Raw genomic sequence first — 12,292 nt, forward strand, 5'->3', positions numbered from 1 at the left:
CGCCAAAATTGACCCTCCATGTCAGGAGCAGTCGTATTGTATGCCATCGTATGCTGTGTTTGCAGATTATACTGCATAAAAGTCAGAGGGAAAGCTCATTCGTACCACCCTCTTACCACCTTACCATCTGACAGCTTTTCTAGTTTCAAAGGAGTAAAATCATACAACCCTGCAAGGAGTTAGGGAGCGGTTGGTTCTTGGGAGTTAACATGATGTCACCGTTTATCGCAGTGACTCACATTCCCTCCAGTTTGTAAGCCATCACGTCCCTGTATGAAATAAATATCAGTTTATACAGCCAAAGTTACATTTTTATTATACCAGCGCTTACAATATACACACTGGAGTTAAGCATCCCAGCACCATTCTTATGTAGAATATATATATAGGGATTAATTGTATAATTTAGAAAAGAAATGTTGTCACTCACAACAATATTAAAGATCAAATATATAGGTCAATTTTGTTTTTGCCTACAGCCCAGGTTGTAGTGAATAAAAAGAAAAGGAAAAGGGAAAGAAAAACGAAAAAGAAGAGTCAAGCAAAATGTACATGAATAGTGTATATACAAAAGTATAGATAGGGACAGAGAAAAATATAAGGGTGCAAGAAGAAGGTCATACATATATATGGGTATGAAAAACACAGGAATGCGATGTTTGTTGAAAATTTTTTCTGATGTCCCAGCAACATATGGGATGACTATGTTGCTTCGCCTGCTATGTTCCTCCCTTCTGTTTGTTGGTCTGGTCTTTTTGCTAGTCTTTGATTTGATAAAGGCCCAGTCTGGGTACCCACAAGTTTTCAGAGACAAAATCTGGTGCACCCTAAAGACCCTACACCCAAGCACATGAAAAGTAATGTGGTCTATGCTGTCCAGTATAGTAAAGAGTGCTCTGATACATTGGGGAGACAAAACAACCTCTCTTTACGAGAATGGCCCAACATAGGCATGCAAACTCCTCAGGACAAGACTCAGCAGTCTATCTACACCTCAAAGAAAAAGGACACTCTTTTGAGGACAGTAACATGCATATTTTGGACTGAGAGGACAGATGGTTTCAAAGAAGTGTGAAAGAGGCCTTTTATTTAACAGAGGAGGGGGCCTGCATCACCGCTTGTCATCAACAAACAATGCCGCTTTGACATCTTTACCCCAGCGGTTTCACAACAGTTCACACTTCCAGTCATGTACTTTGAAGCATTAATACCTGCATCAAGGAGAATCATGGTACCATTGTGACTTGATCATACCTTACACCTGTCAGTTTCAGCCAACATCTAACTGAATAAGTTCAATGGAACCATTGTGATTGGATGTCTATGACTGTACTACCATGAAGGGTTTAAATACCGGGGAATTCTCTAGCAGTCATTTGAACTGAAGAAGCCACTTGGATGAGTGTGGCTTGAGTGAGAATGTTTTCAAGAAAAACTCAGAAAAGTCCAGTTGTTTTAGACTTAATTCTACTAGATATGGTCTATGGTGTTTCCGATTGTGTTTTGCTGGCAAGTCTTTGCACTCTAGCAAAGACAGTCACAAAATGCTGTCTGGTGCGACAAAATGTGAAAACTCGCTGACTGCATCTGTATATCATATGTCATGCCACAGTACATGTAAAATTGTTGTCTTACCAGGTCAGATCCTGAGGCTAAGCAGTTTCCTGTGTAATGAAAAGGAAAAGCCTGTTCAGATGCTTGTAGGTACTGCTGGACTAAGCATGCACAAGCAGAGGGCATTGAGGAAAGCCCACATAAGAGCTATAATTAACTAATTAACTAACTAAACAAAATGCAGTATAACACACAGCAAAGTTAGAAATGAAAAGTTATGGGGGGAGTGGCCAGCACGTGCATGTGAACACATGCTTTCTCTGCAGCTCCTGCTCTGGTGCCATAATAAAGCTGTTATCAAAGCTACTTCAGGGGTGAACCCAGTAGGGATGACAAAACAAAAGACCAAATTGCAATCCCCACAACTTACCGCATCCTACAGATCGCAGCCGAAAGCATCGCTGTTGGAGGGGCAACCAAGATAGCGCCCAGTCCTCTTCAAACAAGTCCTCTCCATCACGCAGCAAGACTGAAATGGAGCATCAGGCAGATAAGTATGCTGCGTGCACACAACACATAACAAAATCAAGCCTAAAAGTTCTGCTCTCTCAACTAAGAGAGGACATCTGCACCAACACCAAACGAGTCCTACAGGACTTAAAAGCAGACATTCAAGCAGTTGCTGAATGCACTGACCATTTAGAATCGAAAATGACGGCGTTGGTAGGGGTGCACAACACAGTTGTAACTAGAAAAGCCCTTAGCTTTACCAAACTATTAGCACAATATAACCTTTATGACGTGTAGGGAGTCCTGAACCCAACAGCTAAAGACTACACATATTACTCTCAAAACCATAAATCCTACTCTAGAATCAACTTATTTCTGGTACACCCCCAGACACTGAAAAACATCCCACACAGCAACATCAACAACATAACATGGACAGACCACTCAGCAGTCACCTTTATGCCACAAGAACTACGTCAGTTCACCACTAAACTTCTCCAAGATATCACTACACAGGATAAAATGCATCACAGAGTTCTTCTCCCTAAATGAGACTTCAGATATACAAAACACTACACTCTGGTGTGCACACAAGACAGTAACCAGAGGCCACCTAATCAGCATAGCAGCGCACAAAACCAAACAAGTAAAGGCCAAACAGAATCAACTATTGTTACAATTAAATAAATTAGAGCAGGAAAAACGAACTACACCCTCCCCCAAATAGTACAGCAACTCAACAAAGTAAAAGAAATCAACCTACTGATCCTCCGTAGATGCCACAACCAGCTAGTCAAGATAAAAAGCAAGATTATGCTATGGGGAATAAAGCAACAGCAATCCTAAAAAAACAAAAAGCAGTACAACACAGAATAGAAAAAATTATATCCCCATAAGGATAAGCACCACAGACATAGCAAACACATTTGCCCAATTCTATAGTAAACTGTACAACTTACAAAACCATTCTAATGCCACTACACCTTCAGAAACACAAAATGCAGTCCTTTTTGCAACAACTAAACCTGCCCACCCTGCAAACCACTGGAAACCTTTAACGGGCACGAAAGGGGCCAGAAACATGTCATGTATGGCATAAAAATAAAAGCACTTTTTTTGCAGAAATTTTGCATTTTGTCTCGTTCACCCCCTATATATATATTTCGATTGGACATTGGCTGAGAGTGCGGCTCTATTGCTGGGGGTTTGATGCATGAGGTCTGGAAGGCTGGGCGCAGAGGACCTATCTAGTCGAGTACAGGTATATTTCCCAAAGAAATGCTAGCATTGCACATAACTACAATACCAAGGCCAGGCAAAGACAATACCAAATGTGAAAATTACCGCCCAATATCCCTCTTAAACGGGGATATCAAAATATATACAACTATACTAGCCAACCGCATACAAGTAATCCTACCTACACTAATTAACACAGACCAAACGGGGTTCATAAAAGGATGCCAGCTACACGACAATACCAGACTTATAAATCTCACACACAATATGCAAAAACAAAACGCCCCAGCCATATTACTGGCATTAGACGCCAAAAAGGCATTTCATAGGGTTAACTGGGCATACCTCAAACAGACAATGGTAAGATTTAATATACCCCCATCATTCATTACAGCCATCATGGTCATATATACCAACCCCTCTGCACAGGTGAATATAAACGGGTTCCTGTCAAACCTGTTTAATCTAACAAATGGGACCAGACAGGGCTGCCCACTGTCACCACTGATTTATGTGTTAAGCATAGAACTTTCTAGCCCAAGCAATATGGCAAACCCCAAAACTAAATGGAGTTAAAATAGGACCCCTTGTTTGCTGATGACATCGCACTTACTCTGACTAACCCCACAGTTGCCTTGCAGGAATTATTTGACCTACTAGGAATATTTGGCCGACTATCCCATTACAAACTGAATACCACCAAAACCCAAGCACTCCCGATCCACATAACAAGGCCAGAACTACAACAACTAAAGAGAGACTACAATCTCAATTGGCAACCCACAGCTATCAACTACTTGGGAATTAAGATAACAGCCAACCCGAAAGAGTTATACCAACAAATCGTCTTCAATAAACAAAGGATGTACAACTGACCCTACAAAAATGGAATACTACTTACATATCCTGGTTAGGACGGATCAACGTGATAAAAATGCTACTACTCCCTCAACTACTGTACAAATTCAGGGTATTACCTATCTCACTACAAAAATCCTTCTTCCAACAACTACAAAAAGTGTTAATGACCAAAAAACCAAGGATTCCACAAAACGTAATGTACACCAGCAAGAAGAAATCGGGCCTAGCTTGCCCTCACCTACTCACGTACTACAAAACTACACTACTAGACCAAATGGCAGACTGGTATATTCCCCCTGGAACCAAAAAGTGGGTAGATATGGAAAATTGGACATTAAAAACAATTTGGACATACCCTAACAGCACACATCTGAACTCATTGGAAGCACTCCAACCTAGCCCTAGAAACAGCATCCCTACCGATCAAACCCTCACAAAACCACCAACGGCTCTAACATCGATCACAATAATATAGAATGTTATTCTAGACCTTAACCTAACACAATGGATACAAAAAGGCATAACAACAATGGGTAACCTATACGACCTGGACGGCCTAAAAACATTTACCACATTACAAACAAAATTTGACCTCCCAAACAGCCAACTATATACATTCCTGCATATACAGCACTATCTACAATAGACTGATCACCACTCACCAGACAAGATTTGAACAAAAAAATCAGACACCTAAAATATCCCAGGCACTCCACCACCAAGAAACAACCATAAAAATTCTGTACAGATGGTACATGACCTGTACATGATGTACATGGCCTGTACATGATGATACATGATGGTACATGATGGTACATGAAAGGATACATGCAGTTTACCCAAATTCATCAGATCTATGCTGGCGATATGTGCAGTAGTGTGCATATGTGCACACTACTGCACATATGGTGGTCATGTCCTGCTCCACCCTAGCGGATATCAGAACAGAGCAAAAGCGCATCAAACTGTATGGGACAGTCTTCGTCCTCACATCATAAAAACAGGGATAGCTCATATACAACAGACTGAGAATCCTACCCTAAAGAACTCACAAATGTACAAAACACCACCCATATCTACCCCACTGAGCTTAATTAAAAACTCAAAGATTGTATAAAAAAAAAGAAAAAAAAAAGAAATGATAAGTTATATTTAATAGCCTTTCAGTCCAATATCTTTTCACCATTAAAGGCCTGCTTGTCTGTTAAGAAAGCAAACGTAACTCCATGAATCATCATGGAGTTACGTTTGCTTTCTTAACAGACAAGCAGGTGCAGGAACAGGTGAACTTGTTAACCATAGTTAAATACATATATTGAGAGTCAGGTGTATGTAGGTCAGAAAAATATCAAGGTAGGCGGTGCTCCTAAGTCCTTAAATAGTAATCATTCTCATGAATACAGATGTTTCTATCTGTATTTGTTGTTGTAATTTGTATTTATCTATTATTACCTTAATAATCCCCTGTTTATATTAATGTATTCTACTGTACAGCGCTGCGTACATAAGTAGCGCTTTATGAATAAAGATATACATACATACATACAGATGTTGCATTAACATGAGGGAAAAAAATAAATCACCACTAGGTGGCGCATGGTCTATGGTGTTTTCGATTGTGTTTTGCTGGCAAGTCTTTGCACTCTAGCACCATCTAGAGGCAAGATTTTAACAGTCAAAAAATGCTGTCTGGTGTGACAAAATGTGAAAATTCACTGAATGCATCTGTATATCATATATCATGCCACATTTGCAGTACATGTAAAATTGTTGTCTTACCAGGTCAGATCCTGAGCCTAAGCAGTTTCCTGTGTAATGAAAAGGAAGAGCCTGTTCAGATGCTTGTAGGTGCTGCTGGACTAAGCATGCACTAGCAGAGGGCATTGAGGAAAGCTCATGTCTGTCTGGTAACTCCTGGTCAATAAAGTAAAATAACTCAAGTTTGTAATTGTGGGCGTTAACTAGCCCATAAGAAAAGAAAAAAGAGTGAAACAAATAAACTGTCAACTTAGCACAAGTTCCGAGAAACCAATGAAGTCTAACTGAAGTCCGTTTGGGTCCCACAGTCAAGGGTAATGTAACTCCCTGGTAAATAGCAAAATGCACACCAAGGTCTGACCTCCCATCAGTAGTAGATAGTAGTAGACATAGTTGGTCCAGGCTGATCAGGAGGTTGTATGTCAAGGTCTGAGCAGAATCTGCTAATATCCACTGGCTTACGAAGGTGGTGCCAAGAGCTGTTATAATGGGTGGAGAGGTAGGTGGGTGCATTTATAGATAATTTTACAAACTTTTAATGTGCAGGCAGCAAAGTACATGCTTGAGCCAAGGTCACTCTATGAAAGCAGTCTATGTGGATTGGCATATCCTTATCCAGGCCCAGGAGTTGCCTGAAAAGATCTCCCATGAGCTGTCAGGCCTCAGGAATTCTACATCTTCCAGAATATGTATGTTTCTGTGATGACTCCTTGGCACTTTGAGAAAGTATATATACAACCTATATACAGTGGCTTGCAAAAGTATTCGGCCCCCTTGAACTTTTCCACATTTTGTCACATTACAGCCACAAACATGAATCAAGTTTATTGGAATTCCACGTGAAAGACCAATACAAAGTGGTGTACACGTGAGAAGTGGAACGAAAATCATACATGATTCCAAACATTTTCTACAAATAAATAACTGCAAAGTGGGGTGTGCGTAATTATTCAGCCCCCTGAGTCAATACTTTGTAGAACCACCTTTTGCTGCAATTACAGCTGCCAGTCTTTTAGGGTATGTCTCTACCAGCTTTGCACATCTAGAGACTGAAATCGTTGCCCATTCTTCTTTGCAAAACAGCTCCAGCTCAGTCAGATTAGATGGATAGTGTTTGTGAACAGCAGTTTTCAGATCTTGCCACAGATTCTCAATTAGATTTAGATCTGGACTTTGACTGGGCCATTCTAACACATGGATATGTTTTGTTTTAAACCATTCCATTGTTGCCCTGGCTTTATGTTTAGGGTCGTTGTCCTGCTGGAAGGTGAACCTCCGCCCCAGTCTCAAGTCTTTTGCAGACTCCAAGAGGTTTTCTTCCAAGATTGCCCTGTATTTGGCTCCATCCATCTTCCCATCAACTCTGACCAGCTTCCCTGTCCCTGCTGAAGAGAAGCACCCCCAGAGCATGATGCAGCCACCACCATATTTGACAGTGGGGATGGTGTGTTCAGAGTGATGTGCAGTGTTAGTTTTCCGCCACGCATAGCATTTTGCATTATGGCCAAAAAGTTCCATTTTGGTCTCATCTGACCAGAGCACCTTCTTCCACATGTTTGCTGTGTCCCCCACATGACTTGTGGCAAACTGCAAACGGGACTTCTTATGGTTTTCTGTTAACAATGGCTTTCTTCTTGCCAATCTTCTTTGCACGGCTAATAGTTTTCCTATGGACAGATTCCCCCACCCGAGCTGTAGATCTCTGCAGCTCGTCCAGAGTCACCATGGGCCACTTGGCTGCATTTCTGATCAGCGCTCTCCTTGTTCGGCCTGTGAGTTTAGGTGGACGGCCTTGTCTTGGTAGGTTTACAGTTGTGCCATGCTCCTTCCATTTCTGAATGATCGCTTGAACAGTGCTCCGTGGGATGTTCAAGGCTTTGGAAATCTTTTTGTAGCCTAAGCCTGCTTTAAATTTCTCAATAACTTTATCCCTGACCTGTCTGGTGTGTTCTTTGGACTTCATGTTGTTGTTGCTCCCAATATTCTCTTAGACAACCTCTGAGGCCGTCACAGAGCAGCTATATTTGTACTGACATTAGATTACACACAGGTGCACTCTATTTAGTCATTAGCACTCATCAGGCAATGTCTATGGGCAACTGACTGCACTCAGACCAAAGGGGGCTGAATAATTACGCACACCCCACTTTGCAGTTATTTATTTGTAAAAAATGTTTGGAATCATGTATGATTTTCGTTCCACTTCTCACGTGTACACCACTTTGTATTGGTCTTTCACGTGGAATTCCAATAAAATTGATTCATGTTTGTGGCTGTAATGTGACAAAATGTGGAAAAGTTCAAGGGGGCCGAATACTTTTGCAAGCCACTGTATACAAGCTGATCTTGCTTGAATCTTCCAAGCCAAGCTCCTGAACAGAACAACACCCTGTTGGCTACAAAAGACAACCAAGACTGGCAGATAGTAATGAGTAAATTTTTGCCAGGCATGGATTTGCAGCAAATTTCCACATTACACGATCACGTTAAAAAACAGATTCGCTCATCACTACAAGGTCAGCTTGTAGGTGAGTGTCGCAAGCTTCCTCTGCAAAGTGGCCACGTCTTGCTTTACGAAAGCTTTGTCTGTTTAATTTGTGCTTGGTCTGCTTTGCTAAATTGGAAAGCAGTGTGTGAAGCGTTGCAGGATCTGATGAAGGGGCTATTGAGGAGGATTGAGCAAATTTGTCGGGCAGTTTCTCAAAGAATTTATCTGTATCTTGGATTCTTTCACTCCTGAAGGTTTTGGGGTCAAGCTAGGGGGTTAATATATAGTGTGTTAATAGTGTCTACTTCCTTGGTAGAAAACTGACCTCTAGCAGCCCCCCTTAACCTCTCCCACCCCACACAGTCTGTTTCATAGAAAAGTGCCCCTTTAAACAACTGAAATAAAAATGCAGCACCACTCGGCAGAGATTGCAGGCACCATCTTCACTGCCATACTATCCTCTCTGTGTCTCTTCGCCAACACTGACTCTGCAGGAGTATGAGCTGATTCTGCACTAGCAACAAGAAGATGAGAAGGGATTGAAGATGGTGCCTTCAATCTCTGCCATGCTACACTGCATTTTTATTTCAATTGTTCAAACAGGGGCACATTTCTATGAAACAGACTGTGTGGCTTTGGAGAGGGGGGCAATAGTTAAGTGGGTCTTTTTTACCCAGGGGGGTAAATTTCCCTAAAGGTAGTTCACCGGAGATGTCTCTCTATAGGAACCCACCCACCTGCTAAACATATTACATGAAAAGCAACCAAACTTACTTGCTGCCTGCAGAGTAGTCCACACTTCCCACTTTAACACAAGCTACTTTGTTTTTGTTTGAGGCCAGGATGGGTGGTGAAAGAATATCTCTTGTCTACATGTCATGGACAGTAGTGATGAGCAAATCTGTTCCATTTTTCTTTGTTGTAAAATTGCAAAAAATTAACAAAATGCGACTTTTTTGATGTGCACTACTTTGGCGCGTGCATTTTTTTACTGACTGAGACTTTTTTTGATGCAACCGCAACATTTTTAAAAGCGCAACAATTTTAATGCGACCAAGACATTTTTTTACGTGACTGCAAATTTTCCTTAGTGGACAGATCACATGGGGCAACATACAATTGCAGTTCTGCTGTTTGCAGGATACACCCAAATACCACCAAAGGTGTGCGGCTTTCATGTCCATCCTGTGGTAAATAATCAGTACAAACAGCACAGGGGAATTACGTGCTGTCTTCTGCTTCAGGGGATTGAAGCCACTACTAGCACAGCTAGCAGCTTTCAGTTCTATGCAGCTCTCCTAGAGATATTAGCATAACTAATAGTTTACCATATATGGAGACAAGCTTCCTGTTCTACCTCTTCTGCTATGTAGACTGTAACCTTTGCACTCTACGTCTCTGCAGACTATAACCATTTCACTGCAAGAAGGGTTTTTTCTCTACTGCTCTGAAGACTGTAACCCTTTTACTGCCAAAACGTTTATCCTATTGTTTGCGGGCTGTAACTTCTTTGTTGCCTTTTATCAATTACCAAGTGAGTCTACAGCACTTCATAATTCACTTAAATAGCAAATAGCAAAAGTCCAAGTTAGGCTTGTTTGTCAATGGGAGGCTTGCAATTATAAAAAGCTGCAGTCCCTGCCTGAGGAAGAAAAATTACATAAAATATGAATCTATAATCTGCAGCCCCCATGCAGTTGGTGGGATTTAACTCCCACCATAACAAACTTCTTCTAGTGGCTGATGCTGGAAATTGCTGCTCAACAATAACTGAATGGCTACAGATGGTTGGACTGATGTATATACAGTTTAAATACTGAAATATAAAAATCATTGTTCTTGACTGAAATTTGCTGGTGGAGAAACACATTAGGGTTGATTCACTAAAGGTCGATAAGCGTTATCCCATGCTTTTTTGCGTTAAAATTGACACGAAAAGTATTATCGCATGCGTTAAGCCATATATCGCATGCGCTAAATAACACATGATCGCAAGGCGTTAATTTTAACGCATAGCGTTAATTCTCGCTCAGAAATAATATTAATGCATGATTCACAAACACATAGACGCACTAAATATCATATTAGTCTGTGCGAAACCTACTTGCGCTCGTTTTAACACACCTTAGTGAATCAACCCTATTGTATGATATGTCATTGGCCATTTTCACATATGTTACTTTTTAGCTGTTTCAGCTCCTTGAAAAGGTACCTTGTTCATCTCTTGCAGCTTCTATTCACTGTTTTGTTCCTAAATCCCTCTCCATGCACTTCTCAAGTGAATAGAAACAATTTTAGATTGTAAATTCATCTTTTAGATTGTAAGCTCTTTTGACCAGGACCTCTTCACCTTGAGCACTGGTTGCTTTGTATGTAATTCTGTATGTTCAATGTATAACCCCACTTATTGCACAGAGATGCTGTGTAATACATTGGTGTGTTATAAATACATGCTAATAATAATTGGACAGCTTAAATACGCTGGCTAAAATTGCACCTAAGGCTTTTAATGCTTTAAAAGTCATTTGTAAATGTAATTGCTTTATATACTGTATATACACAAATAACTTTAACATTTGTAATGAATTTATACTGCAAAGTTATTTAGAATAATGTTACATTTACATGAAATGTAAATGTACACTTGAAAACGCATATGTGACTCTTTTCAAGTGACAAAGCAAGTGCACTGGCAGCAAAAAGCAAATGCAACTGGTCATAGTAGTAAAAACCACATCTCTGCATTTCAGAGCTGTTTACTTTTCTTGATTTTCTGAAAAAAAGTTAAATTGGCTTCCAGAGACAAGGCAAGTTCATTTAAATGAGTGAAAGTATACAACACTAGTTCTGCCTGAACCTGTAAGGAAATCCCCACCCATCTGCTGCACATGTTTGTTCAAGGAATAAAACAAGCCTGTGCTTTGAAGCCATGTCCATCAAATATGTTCAACCTCTATCAGGTAGAAAAACTACACCCCCTTACCTGTAAGCCTGTCTTGAAAGCCACGCCTGTCAAAAATGCTTAAGCTCTATCAGATAGAGAACAAAAAACAACACCCCTTTCCTGTAAGACTTCCCCTCCCACAACTAGAAAACTGATTCCGGAAGAAGGTGAATGTACAGCAAAGGTGAAGCAAATCATTTGGGAAGCTAAGCTAAGAATGTTGATGCCTTGTGAGATGTTATTTCTTGTGTGAAACACTGGTATATGAGTACTGTGAGTTTCACCTAAACTTAATGGACCCCTTTCAGGAGCCATTGTTAAAGAAAAGATTCATGTTTGTTGTTCATCTGGTGGATTATATTGGCCCTGCAATATAATGTAAACGTTAAATGGTATCCACATCCACTAACTGCATAGAGTGCATTTTCAAAGAACTTGTGAATAGGTTTGTTATACTGAACAAGAGAAAACATGAGCTCCTCTGTAAAGTGCAAGTTTCGTAAAGAGGAAGTGAACAAAACTCTATGGGAAATTCCACTGAGATATGCCAGTCTGTGTCTTGTGGGAAGTGGAGCCTATGGATCTGTGTGGTGAGTTTTTGGAAACAATTACTTTTATTACAAATTCTCAATGACAGAAACTTTGTCTTATGCCAGAAATATGTGTTTTAAATAAATTTCAAAGTTGCTAACTTGTTTTTCAGTTCTGCCATTGATTTGAAAACTGGAGAAAAGGTCGCCATAAAGAAGTTGAGTCGGCCTTTCCAGTCAGAAATATTTGCCAAGAGAGCTTTCAGGGAGCTCACACTTCTCAAACATATGAACCATGAAAATGTGAGAGATATTGTTTTTTAACTAATATAATGAATTGACAAACAGAATTATTGCAGTAAACAAAGGGAAATTGGTTTATCTGTGTTTGATATGTTTAAAATGTCT

At 40.3% G+C, this 12,292-nt stretch overlaps 1 protein-coding gene across 3 annotated transcripts in view; it reads left to right on the plus strand.

Moving 5' to 3' along the window:
• The first annotated feature begins 11,499 nt into the window (after positions 1-11,499).
• The window catches only part of mapk13 (mitogen-activated protein kinase 13), an 82,911-nt gene continuing 82,118 nt past the window's right edge, over positions 11,500-12,292 (plus strand). Inside the window, exons 1-2 of one of the 3 annotated variants that reach the window (XM_018091071.2) lie at positions 11,500-11,944; positions 12,058-12,187. In XM_018091071.2, the coding sequence (XP_017946560.1) occupies positions 11,826-11,944; positions 12,058-12,187 (249 nt within the window). In that variant the 5' untranslated portion in view covers positions 11,500-11,825. The remainder of the gene's footprint in view (positions 11,945-12,057; positions 12,188-12,292) is intronic. The other 2 variants (XM_031895672.1, NM_001123470.1) reach the window with 2 other exon arrangements.

Source organism: Xenopus tropicalis, chromosome 2 (genome assembly GCF_000004195.4).
Source record: "Xenopus tropicalis strain Nigerian chromosome 2, UCB_Xtro_10.0, whole genome shotgun sequence".
Taxonomy (NCBI): Eukaryota; Metazoa; Chordata; class Amphibia; order Anura; family Pipidae; genus Xenopus; species Xenopus tropicalis.